This window comes from Chrysochloris asiatica, unplaced genomic scaffold (genome assembly GCF_000296735.1).
Source record: "Chrysochloris asiatica unplaced genomic scaffold, ChrAsi1.0 scaffold00236, whole genome shotgun sequence".
Classification (NCBI taxonomy): domain Eukaryota; kingdom Metazoa; phylum Chordata; class Mammalia; order Afrosoricida; family Chrysochloridae; genus Chrysochloris; species Chrysochloris asiatica.
In genome coordinates, this window is record NW_006408754.1 from 1925781 (window position 1) to 1940673 (window position 14893).

General features: G+C 36.0%; 1 protein-coding gene across 1 annotated transcript in view; it reads left to right on the plus strand.

Annotated features, from left to right (window-relative positions):
* MORC1 (MORC family CW-type zinc finger 1) overlaps positions 1 to 14893 on the plus strand; it is a 292206-nt gene that overhangs the window by 42886 nt on the left and 234427 nt on the right. The window contains exons 7-8 of the mRNA XM_006873316.1: positions 3350 to 3509; positions 5537 to 5642. Of these exons, the coding sequence (XP_006873378.1) occupies positions 3350 to 3509; positions 5537 to 5642 (266 nt within the window). The remainder of the gene's footprint in view (positions 1 to 3349; positions 3510 to 5536; positions 5643 to 14893) is intronic.

Below are 14893 nucleotides of genomic sequence, written 5' to 3' on the forward strand. Positions count from 1 at the left end.
TGCTGGTTATTTAAAATACTGGTGGCATAGCCCTCAAAATCACAGCAACTCAAGCCACCACAGCATGACAGACAGACGAGTGGTGGCTGCGTGGTTTTTATGTGGAAACTGTCGCTTTAAATTTCTATATCAATCCTGATATAATCCTGTTACAATCAAAATATAATTAAGATGTTCTCTCCTGATACAATCAATCCTGATACAATCAAGATGTTCTGTCTCAAGATGGTGGATCTGGGAACAGCTGAGGGTCTTGAACTAGAAAAGAGTGTTTTCCTGGATTCTCCTACAAATTCCTCCAGCTGTAAGCCTTCCAATCCTCCAAATTTACCTTCATATTTGTTTCAGAGTTCCAGCACCATCCTCTGCGCCTTCTTGGCCCAGTATTCCATGTTATTGTTGACGGAGCTCCTCATTGCACGTCTACCTGATCTGCCATCGTGATTGTCCATTACAAGACTAGATATGCACTAATTACAATTATACCATGTCATAAAGAATTTATATCTTTTCCTGAACTATTATTTTTCCTGAAGTTAATAATAGCCTGCTTTGTGGACACCTAGTCTGGCACTGTAGGATAAGCACAGGACTGCAGACCAATAGCTTTGCTCCTCAGAAATCCTGTACAGAGTCCCTATAAGTTGGAATAGACTTCACGTCAATTAACAGCAATCACCACCACTATTAAATATTTGTCTTGCTTTCCATGTCTTTATCACTGTGTTGACCTCAGTCTCAATCTCCTTTCCTATCAGTTTCATCTTCCTGAAAAACTCTGCTATGGAGCCTTTGCTGTACTACAGTGTATACTCCTGCTTTCATGTCTGATGCTCAGCTGTCATCCTGGTTTTGGCCCTTACTGTCATCCAGATGAGTCTCTGCACCTTGCTCTTTTTTCACATCTCAGATTCTAATCTCGTATCTTCTCCTTTTATAGTGATATTTTCATGTTGGTAGAGCAGATCCTCCAGTTATTGTCTCAACAAACGTTCATGGGAAGAAAATATTTGAGACTTCACTTGTTTGAAAGTGCTTTTCTTCTGCCGTTTTATGCTCACCCTTGATGATAGTATGGCTTGTTATTATTTCTTGATAAGAATTAATTTCCCTTCATGAGTTTGAAGGTATCACTCCATTCTCTTCTTGCTTTTAGTGATGCTATTGAGAAGTATAAAATGATTTATAATTCCAGACTCTAGTTTTTGACCTTCTCTCTTAGTTTTCTTCCATATTTTGAAGGTCCCTTGTCTTCTAATTTTAATGTTGTACCTTTGTGTAGGTTTACTTAAATCCATAGTGTTGGGAATTTCTTGGACCTTTTCAATCTGGAAGTCATGTTCTTTGGAGGCATTTTCCTAAACAATTTGATGATTTTCTTCCATTCATATTCTCTTTTTTCTCTTAGTTTTCTAGAACTGCTTTAACAAAATATTAAAAGTCAGATGACTTTACACAGAAATTTATTGTTTCGCAGTTTAGGAGGTTAGAATTCCAAATCAAAGTAATGACCAATCATGATTCTGTTTAATGGCTCAGAGAAAGAAACTTTTCCTTACTTTTCTCTAGCTTCTGGTGACTTCTGTAAATTCTTGGCATTCTGTGGTACCTCTGTGGTTTCTGCATATCCTATCTTACCATGTCTTTTTTTGTCTTTCATAATATAACACCCAGATGGCATTAGAGTCCGCTCTATGCTGATATGATGATAACTTTAAACATTCTATTTAAAAGTTACCTTCACGTATCTTTTTTTGTGAGGACAGTTTTTTTGTGTGTGAGGACACAATTCAACTCAACATTTCAGAACTCCTATTTTGCAGCTCTTAGGCTTCTTGAACTTTGCTCTTTTATTTTCTGCCTTTTTGTATTCTTGTTTTCTTTTCTGGGATACTTTCTAACATTTGTCTTCTAACCCTTAAATAAATGATTTCTATAGTCACATTTCTGATTTTCTATTCTACTCATCTTTCAGGAAAAGTTTTTGTTTATTCAGTGTTCTTTTTTTTTTTCTTTAAAAGTACCTATTTTTTTTCATGAATGCAGTATTTGCTCTTATATCTCTGAAGATATTAGCAATGATTAATTTTTTCCTCAGCTTTTTTTCTTCCTATCATGATTTCTGCTTCTACTAAGTCTTGATTTTGTTTGTTTCGATCTCTACTTTTCATAATAGAGGCTTTTCTTAGTGTCTAAAGAAAACATTAATTCTGAACATTTATAAGATTGTTATTGTTGCTGTTCAGTGCCATTGAGTCAGTTCCGGCCCACGGTAACCCTGTATAGGGTTTCCAAGGAATAACTGGTGAGCTTGAACTGCCGACTTTGCAGTTCAAACCGATTTTGCAGTCTAGCACGGATTAGATCACTGAAATGCTAATTGAAAACTCCGAGAGACAGAGGGATGGGGGCTTGGCTGCTATGAGTGTTGCTATAATGTGACCTGACTATACTGGTTACTATGTTAGGGATCTCTCAAAATATCTTTTCTTCTGAACTAGTCAGATTTCCCAGAAAACTCTCTATAACAGTCTTATGCTTGAAGGTCTGGTTGCCAATTTTCTTGGACTCTAATGAGATCTAGGGTCCTTTGCATCCAATAGTGTACATTCATGTACTCTCTCTAATTTCAGTTTTGTCACCCCAACAACAGTGCCTGGTATCCTCTTATCCAAATATGCTTTTGGTTACACTCTTCCTGAGAGAAAGTGTACTGTCTCAGTGGGATAGGAAGAATTGTAGCCAGATAGGAATCTAGATATTATTTCTAGCGTTCTTCTCCTATTACCTCTAGGGTCCCTGGTGGTACAGTGGTTAAGTGCTTGGTGACTAACAGAAATTCAGTGGTTCAAGCCCACCAGTGGCTCCATGGAAGAGTTTTGGGAATTTGTTTTTGTTTACAGGCAAATTCTACTTTGCCCTGTATGAGTTGGAATCATACTTGAAAGCAACATTTCTTTTTTGGAGTGTTGTATGTCATCAGGCTCATCAGGGGCTTGTGAAAAGTTTATCAAACTGGTTCTTCTTATTTCAGGTTTTGACTTTGGATTATTTTTTTTCTTGGGCTTCCTAAGTCATCTGTCTTTCAGCTTCTAAAGTATTGTTCATGTTGTTTCCTTTGATATTCCACCCATCTTTCAAGAGGAGTTAGAAGTAGATTTTATCAATTTCCACATTTCATAATGAATCATTAAAAAAATGAAACTTGAATATACAGGGAAATGAACTTCACTTTGTGTTTTGTCATTTGGTTGAATGAGAGTGTGTGAATCAGGATTAGATAGAAAAGATGATGGTTTTTATTTGTGTGTTTTATAATGAATGATTTTTTTTCCTTTTGTCTTTAAAGGTTGTGGTTCCAATTCCTTCATGGTTAACAAGAAGCAGAGAATATGTCACCAATGATCCCATAAAATTCTCAACAGAATTAGCTATAATTTATAAATACTCCCCATTTAAAACTGAAGCTGAATTGATGCAGCAGTTTGATATGATATATGGAAAATGTGGTAAGATCATCAAAATAGAAATTTTGATGGAAATACTTGTTTTCAATGTCTTGTAATACTATAAATATGTTTTCATATTTTTGTACTAATCTTTCATTCATAGTCTCATATGCAATCTCATGTGGAGCAGTAATTTATTCTTAAGAGTTTTTCTTAAAATAATCCAAACACGAATCACAGCAAGTCCCTAATAATGGGAGAAAGATGTATACTCTCATGAGTTTATTGAAACTGCATGGGAGGAGGGTGATATAGGCTATGACAAACAGGACTCTATAGCTATACCATATACAAAGTCTGAGACACTTGTTACAACATCTGCTACTAGGTGATACAAGGATGACAAGCATACTAATGACTAAAGTAAAGATCCAGGTCCCTGTGGTTGAGTGAACAAAGCTTTGTAAACATTCTTTTAAAATCAACAAATCTTTCTGCCATTCTTTTTACTTCCATCAATTTGTAGTCAACATTTGGAATACACTGTGTAGCTCTGGTAGCGTAGTGGTTACGAATCGGGCTGCGAACCTTAAGGTCAGCGGTTCGAAACTACCAGCCGCTCCGCGGGAGAAAGATGAGGCTTTCTACTCCCGTAAAGATTTACACCCTCGGAAACCCTGTACAGGGTCGCTATGGGTCGGACCTGACTCGATGGCACTTAACAACAACAACAACAACTGAAGTTTTCCAGTGCCAGTCTTTCTCCAGGCTTCCTTCTATCACTTCTCATATTTACAGTGAAAAACAACCCTGCACTGGAAAAAACTTATATCCATTTTTTTTTTATGTGTGGCTCCTTAATTCATATAATGTTTATAATTAATTTCTGAGAAATTCTTTATACTGCTTTAAAAATTCCTTCTTTAAGATTATTGATATTTTTGCCTTATTCATGGGCATTTTAAGGACACTTTGTATGCTAATACCAATGAAAAACTTACTCTAACTGCTTTATAAAAATGAACTCATTTAATTCTCATAACAATTCTATGGGATAGATACTTAATGAACTGCATTTTAAAGATGAGAAAATTAGGTTCAAGAAGGCCAGGACACTTGTCTGAGGTCACCGTACTAATAAATGATAGCTACAGTATTGGACATAAGCTACAGTATTGACCTCCAGAATCTAAATCATTAGCAACTGTGCTGTTCTATATTATGTTTACTAAGATTTTACTAAATCTTACTGTAATTTACTAAAAATTACAGAAAACATAATTACTTGTTTTAATTAATCATACAATCCTGTTTGTTCTCATCTCAGTAAATTTTGTAAAGAATCAGAACTTTTCATTATAAATGCATTAGAGTAGAGGCCAGTTCACTATGACCCATGGATCAAATCTGGCCCCAGTCTCTGTTTCTTTTAAGTGAAGTTTAATTATTATACAGCCATACTCATTCACTTATATATTTTCTATAACTGCATTCATTCTGTAACCACAGAAATAAGTATGAGTGATTATGACAGATACTACATGGCTTGCAAAACTTAAAATATTTACTCTTCACAGAAGAAAAAAAAAAATTCAACCTCTGCAGTAGAGTCTAGAAGTAGTACTTAGTATTTACACAAAAATGTTTAATTCATTTTTCTTCTATGCATTGATTTGAGTCCCATCAACGAGAGATATACCAATAATACACATTTGGTTGAGGCTTCTAACAGTTTTCATGATGAAAATCATGAATAGAATGCTGAAGATTAAGAATCCATTTTGAAACACTTAGAATGAATTGAGTAGAAGTAAGAATGTCCATGCTGTGTATATATACAGCACTCTTTGGCAGGAGTGAAACTTGCTATAAGAAACATATAAGGGGACTTGAAAAATTTGTTTTGCAAGACAATGGAATTTCCCACAAACTTTTAAAGTCCCCTTGTATGCCTTGGGACTTATCAAAACCTATTATTTATTGAAGCAAAAAAAGAAATTTTGTTACTCAATTTCATAAATGCTATAACAAGAATAACATTTATATATTTAAAATAATCACAAATCTCCTGTCTATATTCTTACCAGGTACATTGCTGGTTATTTACAACTTGAAGCTTCTGCTTAATGGGGAACCAGAACTGGATGTTAAAACTGACCAGGAAGATATTCTGGTAGCTGGGGCTACTGAGGAGTGAGTAATGTGTGTGTTTGATCAAATGTTTCTCAAGGAAACTGGAATTTGGAACCCCACATCCAATTCATTTTACTAAGTTACAAATTAAATTAGGTTAGTGGCTCCCATACCTACTTAAGTCTCAGATGACTTGATAAACTTCTTAAGAAGTATAGAATCCAGGACCTCATTCCCAGATCTACTGGATTAGAATCCCCAAGGATCAAGCCTAGTATTAATAGTTTTCAGATGTTCACCAGCTGTTTCAAAAGTGCCAACATGTTTGGGAACCAATGGAATTGAAAACTTCCAAGGTTGGTGGTTCAAGCTCACCACCGCTCCTCAGAAACCCTATACAGGGTCCTATGAGTCAGCAGTGATTTGACAGCACTTAACAACAACAATAACAAAGTTGTCTGAGTCTATAATCTTAATTTATGAATCTTAAAATGAAAGCAAACAAACACTGAGTTTATTATGCAGCAGGTCATTAAAATCATACATTAGTATAATATAAGAAATGTGACCAAATGACAACTTTATTATTATTTGCCTGTTGTTACTAAGTGCCATAGAGTCAGGTCTGACTTACAGTGACCCTTTATAGGGTTTCTAAGGAGAATTTGGTAGGTTTGAACTGCCAACCTTGTGGTTCGCAGTCCGATGCTGATCCTACAGTGCCACATGGTCTTACTGCATTGTTGTTGTTTTCCACTGAATTAATTCTAAGTCATAATGTCTACATGGCAGAATACATCTTACCCATAAATTGTCCTAGCGGTCTACATACAAGTTGCTCATGAGTAAACTTAAGTGTTTTGGAATTCCCGTTCTTCTCAATGTTACTCAAAGTTTGTTTGTTATAATCCATATAGTCAAATGCCATTGAAAAAGTCAATAATAAAATACAAGAAGACATCTTTCTGGTATTCTCCCCTTTGCGCTAAGATATATCAGAAATCAGCAATAATATCCCTCATTCTAAATCTTTTCACTCCAACTTGAATTTCTGACAGCTTCCTATTAATGTTTCTGCAGCCATTTAAAAATTATATTTAGCAGAATTTTAATCTATGTGATTTTAATGATATTGTTTGATAATTTCTGCAATCTCTTAGGTCACCTTTCTTTGGAATGGGAACAAATGTAGATCTTTCTCAGGTAATTATCTTCCAGATATCTTGGCAGTGACTAGTGAGTGCTTCCAGTACTGCAACAATTTGTTGATACATTTCAATTGATACTCCATCAATTCCTGAAGCCTTGTTTTATCCTGATGTCTTCAGTATAGCTTGGACTTCTTCCTTCAGTACCATTGGTTCTGGATTATATGCTATATCCTGAAATGCTTGAATGTCAACCAGTTCTTTTTTGGTACAGTGATTCTTTGTATTCCTTCCATCTTCTTTTGAGACTTCCTGCATCATTCATTACTTTGTCCATTGAATCCTTCAGTATTGAAAGTTGAAGCTTAAATGTTTTCTTCAGTCCTTTCAGCTTGAGAAATGCTGAGCATGTTTATCCTTTCATGTTTTGTAGCTTTAGGTTTTTGCACATTTCATTATAGTACTTGACTTTGTGTTCTTGAAATGTCTATTGAACTTTTCTGCTCAGCCCTTTGACCTAATTTTTTCAGTCACTTTAACTTCTCTATACCTAAGAGCAAGTTTTAGAGTTTCTTCTGATACCCACTTTGATCTCGCAGCCCTATGTGTAACCACTACACTACCAGAGCTCCTTAAGAGGTTGGTAGAATTCTTCAATTTCTTCATCACTGACTTTGGTAGCTGGTGCCTAAATTCGAATAATCATTGTATTAACTGGCCTTCTTACAGGCATATAAATATTATCCTATTACAGATCATTGAACTCCAAGTTGGATCTTGAAATATATATATTTTTTCTGATGACGATTCTTACACCATTTCTCTTGTATGGATTATTACCAGCATAGTAAACTATATGGTTTTCTGATTTTAAATGGCCAGTACCTGTGTATTTCAGTTCATTAGTACCAAGGATGCTGATCTTTACGTGTCTCATTACATTTTTAACAACTTGCTATTTTGTAAGATTCCATACATTCCACATTCCAGTTACTAATAGAGTTTGCAACTGTTTCTCCTCATTTTGAGTCATGCCCCATCAGTACATGAAGGTCCAAAAAGCGTTACTTCATCCACATCACGAAGGACAGCTCTACTTTGAAGAGGCACACCTTCTTCAGTAGTATTTTGAGTACCTTTCAACCTGAGTGAGGGACTCATCTTCCAACTCTATCAGACAATGCTCCACTGTTCCACACAATGTTTTCATGTGCATACCACTTAGAAATTGACCATCTTTTTTCTAATCTGTTCTTAGTTTGAAACCCTGCTGAAGCATGGATTACCTTGCTGGTATTTGAAACACTAGTGGCATAGCTTTCAGCATCACAGCAACGTGCAACCCACCAAAATACAGATGTGTGGGATATTAGGCTATTTGGAATCCATAAAAAAAAAAAAAAAAAAAGGAGTAATAAAGTATAGAGAAACAATGAAATGGCTTCTAAACATAGGGTTCTCTAAAATAATTGTGACATTTCTTAGTGTTAGAACTCCCGAGTTTTAAAGGTAATTGTGATAGTTAAGGTTTTGTGTCACCTTGACTGTGGCAGGATTCTCAGTGGTTTGGTAATTGAAATGTAGTCAACCCAAATGATGAGCTCTAATATACTATAGGAGTCCTGGTGTGGTGCTGTAGGACAAGCACTAGGCTGCAAGGTTGGATTGCAATGCAAGGTCAGTGGATCAAATTCATGAACTGCTCCTCAGAAACCCTATACAGGGTCATCATGAGTTGGAACTGATGGCACTTAACAACTACAACAACAATGTAATATAATCCTCCTATAATGAGGTCTGCTGTGAATAGTTAGCCAATGGAAAGGAAGTTTCCTTGGGGTGTGGCCTGCTTACAACATATTGGACACTTAGTGCTTCTACTCATGGGTGTATCATTCTCCTTCTGATTTCTCATAGCCTTCACCTTCCCACTTCTGTTCTGCTTACACATCTACCTATGTATGGTGTTATTAAGTGCTGTTGAGTTAGTTCTAACTCATAGGGACTCTGTATAGAGTTTGTGGGTTTGAACCATTGACCTTGTGGTTCAAACTGACTTTGTGGTCCAGTGCTTATCCTACAGCACCACATCAGGACTTCTTTACCTATGTATATGCTCACAGATATTGTTTGTTATTTCTAATTTTCCAAATTGTGTATGTAATAGTATTTACCTTTGTTGTCCACTCCTGTGGATCTCCCAGTGTCTTGAGACAAGGTGAGCTAGATAGTGTCCAGCTACCACTATTGACTGCTCTGATCAGTATCCCAATAGAAGATTCTGGACAAAAAGGGTGAAAATAAAGCAGATTAAAATTTAAAATTCTAAAAAATACCAGCCATATTGGTCTGATAGAAACTAGTGGAATCTCTAAGACCACAGTCTTTAAACACCCTTCAAGTCTGAAACTGATCAAATCCCTGGGGATCCACTTTCCTTCAAACAATTGACAGGCTTATAGAAGTAAAATGTGTGGAGTCCTTGTGTTGCTTTGTAGGATAAGCACTGGCCTGCTAATTACAAGGCTGGTAGTTCAAACTTACCAGCTGCACCTCAGAAATCTTATATAGGGTCGCTATGAGTTGGAACTGACTCGAAAGCACTTAACAACAACATAGAAGTAAAGAAAAAGGAGCACTGGTGGCATAGTGGGTTAAACAGTGAATTGGTAACTGCAAGGTCAGTGGTTCAAACCTACCAGCCCCTCTGTGGGATAAAGATAAGTCTATCTGCTTCCAAGGGAGAAAGATGAAGCTTTTTGTTTTCATAGAGATTATCAGCCTTGGAAACTCTATACAGATTCATTAAGAGTTAGACTTGCCTCTATGGCACTTATAACAGACTATAAGTTTAGTGCATAATAACACCAGAAACGAATGTGCTATGCAGTACAATGAACCATATGAGACTAAAAGGACAGCATGAACCATAAAACAAGCTCAGAAGGCAGGAAGAAGCAGGAGAGAAGAATTCATGGAACTGGGAAACCCAGAGAGGACATGAATGAGTACTGTTACATTAAAGGGATTGCAACTATGCTCACAGAATAAATTAGTTTTTTTCAGTAAACTTTCACCTAAAATGCAATAAAAAAAAACTATAATAAAAAGAAAAACAAATTAGGTAAGTCAGACTAAGATGCATAAGGAGTCCTGGTGTGACACTGGACTGCTAACTGCAAGGTCGCAGTTCAATCCCACCAGCTGCACTGTGGGAGAAAGATGAGGCTTTCTGCTCCCGCAAGAGTTACAGCTGCAGAAATCCTATACTCGGTAAGTTTAGTGCAATAAAAGGTTTGAAGCCTTGCCAGTGATTTAAAAGTTGCATGTGCAGTAAATGAGGGTGAGTGCGATGATGAATTTGTTGTGAATGGGGTTTGGTTCAAAATGAGGGCAAATTTCAGTAACATTAAAGAACAAATAAGAGTTGTCCATATGTCATACATACATAACCTGGGGGCTGTCTGCATTTATAGAGGAATAATTTGTTAGCTAGATTTTCGGCAGAAATAATCTTACTATTTTCAGATTATTTAGTTATGCCAGAAGGTTTTAAAGTAATTTAAGTAGTTAATTAAAATAATTTTTAAAACTATATCACAGATCAGTGTTATATAGTTTCACTTAGAAATAAATGTAGACTGTATTGGATTTGTTTGATTTCCAGCAAAGTTTTTCATTGTTTAAACACAAGAAAATTCTTGATAAAGCAAGGATGGGATTTTATGAGGAAGGATTATTATAGAGAAGAGACATAATTTCTGTACTGAACTATAGGATAAGCACTGGACTATAAGGTTGGCTTGAACCTCAAGGTGGACAGTTCAAACCCACAAGTCACTCCTCAGAAACCCTATGTATGGTCACTGTGAGTTGGAATCAACACGATGGCACTTAACAATAATGTGTTGGAACTGAGTTGATGGCATTAGCAACACCATCAACAAGGATGCCCTGCATTTCATGACTTTTACATGTAGGTGCCAGAAGTGGGCAGCAACACCTCCTTGAGGGTAATAATGTCACTATAGTTTACTTCTCTAAAAAGTTTTGGCCCTTCTAAAACCAAGCCAAACCCATTGCTGTTCAGTCTATTGCACAGTTACTCTACAACTGCCTCATAGATTTCCAAAGCTGTAAATATTTACAGAAAGCAGACTCCCAGCCACATCTTTCTCTTCTGGAGAGACTGGTGAGTTCAAACCACTGACCTTTAGATTAACAGCTGAGCACTTTAACCACTGCTCCAACATTGCTCTTTGGTCCTTTTGTTGTTATTATTGTTAAATGCTGTTGAGTCACTTTTGACTCACAGTGACCCTGTATATGGTTTCTTAGGCTGCAGATCTGCTCTTATAAAGATTTATAGCTTTGGAACCCAATGCAGGGTCACTGTGAGTCAGAGCCAACTCCATGGCACACAGCTACTACCTCCACCACCATATGTTGTTGTTAAGTGCCATCAAGTCAGTTCCTACCCGTAGTGACCCCGTTCAGAGTTCCCTAGGAGTGGCTGGTTCAAACTGACCTTGAAGATGAGTGCTTATCCTACAGCACCACACCACTACATAGAAATGTGAAAAATTCATTATTTTAGGCTTTTATTGGCCTCAGAGAAGAGAGTTCCGCATATTATTTTTGTTCTTGTCCATTTTTTGCTTATTGTAAAATCAAAATGTAAGCACTATTTTAATATTTTTAAGAAAATAACTTTCATAACATGATTTATTTAAAATTTTTATTTTTCCATTCTAAGGTTAGTGATTCAAACCCACCAGCCACTTCTTGGAAACCCTGCACAGGATCTTTTGAGTTAAAACTGACCCAACAACGCTTACCAACAAGTGTTTCTGAAGGAGATCTGGTGGTGTAGCATTAATCATGGGGCTCCTAACTGGAAGGTCAGTGGTTGGGAACCACTAGCAGCTCCATGGGAGCAAAATGAAGCAATCTGCTCTCATAAAGATGCCTGGGAAACCCTATGGGACAAGTCTACTCTACCTTACAGGGTTTCTGTGAATTTGAATCGACTCAAAGGCCATGCATGGAGTATTTCTTAAAAAATGTAACATATCACTTTTCTTTTATTCATATATGGTTTACATCTAAACTTCGTTATGTAGTCTCTAGAAATCACATTTCAGTGGCTACATAATATTCCTTTGAGCTGATTCACCATAATTTCCATAACTATTTCTCTCTTTTTAAATAGTAGCTTTGGGTCCACATTTTCATATCATTATGCATAATATTGAAATAGGCAGATTCATGCAGATGAATTTTAAAATTCTTTTGATTTCCTAAAAACAATTGCTTAGGAAGGGTGTTTCTGGGCCAAAGGGATTGATCTTTCATATAACTTTTAAAATAATTTAATATCACTTTTAAACTTAGGAATAAAAAATCTTTATCAATTTGCTTTGGGTTGAGGCTGTAATAGCAGTAGTGAGACTGGTAGTTGATAATTTCATTAGATGATCACTTCAAGCTCATGGTTAGTGGTGTCATGTCCTTTGGCAACATCCAGCTAAAAAGTACATTTCCACTCAAAGAAAAAGAGTGGGGGGGGCATATAGATAATAGTCATCTCTGAATTTCAGAATGCAGGTGATACATAAGTTTGCATTTTACAGATGATATATTAAATTGAATCTTGAGATTGTGACTATGGCATACGAGGAGTGTCAGGAATACAGGAAATAGATTATATTACAAAGGCAAATCACGTTAAATTAACTATCATATTAAACTTAGGTCCAAATTACTGAAAGAGAAGAAGATATGAAAAATAATCTTATAAGGAATAAAACAAATGTAAGTTTGGAACAGAGCAAGAAAAGTACCATAAATGTTGAATGCTGAAGAATATGAAAGTTATCTGATATCAGAAAACAAGGTTTTTCTTCAGAGATGGACTTAGATTTGGTTGTTTATTAATTTATGTAATGGAAGTTTTGGCCAAAGTCCCATATTGCAAATCTTTGTAGACTGCTTCCCAACAAGTTGCATATATTTTTTCTTTTGAAGTAGCTTGTGCAAAACAAAAAAGTCAGTTAATTCATTGTTTCTATTATAGATAGTTATTAGCAACTTTCAATCACAATAACATCAATGATTAAAATTTGTCATTTGATTTCTTGACTGCTGCTTCCATGAGTATTTATGGTTGATCCAAGCAAAATGAAGCCTTTGACAACTTCAATATCTTCTTCAGTATTTATCTTGGTGTTACTTATTGTTCCAGTGGTGAGGATCTTTGTTTTCTTTATATGTAGGTGCAACCCAATATTGACTACCAAGGCTTGGATTTTTTCTTCAGTTCCCTTAGTTTGAGAAATGCTGAGCATGTTTTCCCTTTCAGTTTTCTAACTCCAGGTCTTTGCACTTCCATTATGTTTGACTTTGTGTTCTCGATCTGAATTTTGAAATTTTCTGTTCTCTTTTACCTCCTCGTTTCTTCCATTTGCTTTAGCCTCTCTATGCTAGAGAACAAGTCAGAGTTTCTTCTGACATCCATCTTGGTCTTTTCTTTCTGTCTTGTCTTAATGACTTTTTGCTGTCTTCCTGTATGATGTTCTTGATGTTATACCACAACTCTTCTGGTCTTCAGTGTCTAGTGTCTAATGCATCATATCTGTTTTTGCAATGATTTCTAAATTCAGGTGGAATATCGCCAAAGTAATACTTTGGCTTTTGTGGACTTGTTTTTATTTTCTTCTGCTTCAGTGTGAACTTGCATATGAGTAATTGATGGTCTATTCCACAGTCTGCCTCTGGCCTTGTTTTGGCTGATGATACAGAGCAACATATGGTGAATTTTTATTTGTATCTTATAGATTTTCATGGTCTATTCATAGATTGTTGATGTTATTAAGTGTCATTGAGTTGGTTCTGCTCATAGCAACCCTGTATTTGGTTTCCAAGGAGTAGTTGGTGGGGTTGAACTTTATCCTACATTTCCTGTAAATTTTTATTTAAAAATTAATTTAAGACTTTCCAAAGATTTGCAAAAAAAAGGCAAAAATCCCATATACTTTTCATTCCGATTCCCCAAATGTTGATTTTTGCCACACTTGTTTTATTATTTATCATTTCCTTCTCATTCTCCTCCTTCTTATGTATGCTATGGACTTATTCTGAGAGTTTTAATCCGTTGCTTTTAACACGAATTTTGTGGCTATAGTAATCCTAGATTTTGCTAATTAAATCTGTTAAAATTGGTTCTTTCGCTTTCTTGATATGTCACTATTATTATTATTTTAAAAGCTTTTATTGTGAATTGATAGTTTGCACGGGAGAACATAGGTTTTACACTCATCATTTCATTGCAGTGATTATTATCTACTACATGCATAATCATTCAACACTATTTGCTTCCATTCTCTCTGTTGTGTTGTTTTATTTTTTGGAGGTGGGGGAGATGTACACAAAATCACTCAGAAATATGTAATCATTTAAACAACCAACCATTCTGTAAGCCTGCCTCCTGGCCACCAGAAATCAGTCTTTCTTTTCCCATGAATCTAGAGTCCTCAGCTGCTCTATCTCTTGATGTCACCATCTCTGCATCCATCTCTGGTGTAGCTGCCTCTCTGGATAGGGTCCCATATTCTGCTCATGCTTTTCTCCCTTGATGACCCTAGGGGCCTCTGTTCTTGGACTGTAAGATTAACTACTCCCCACTTTTTGTTACAAAACTTCTACCTTTTCAGTTGTGACAGTCACAATTAGTCATGATAACAGTTATTCACCATTGAATCATAAGAATCTTATACCCATCTCTTTTCACCAGACCTGCCTAGACAAGATGAAAATTATTCAGTGGGGACTCTTTTTTCCCACACACACTCTTCAACTAAACTCCCTCTTGAAAACTTGTAAGCCAGTCACTTTGTTCCTTTATCACCCTCTTATTTTAGGGAGCCAATGTCTTCCTGTCCTTATCAACCCTGTATACATAGGAGTTAGGATTGACACTTGATGGAATGCCTCCTTCCCTCTCAGTTGATATTTTGAGTTACTACATTCATAAGTATAGGTCAAATTCATCAAATTGTAGCAATTAATACTTATTTATCATTTTTTTAATGTTTTATTGTGAATTATATGATAGTTTACATGGGAGAACTTTAGTTTTACATTCATTCCATCGTATATCATCTC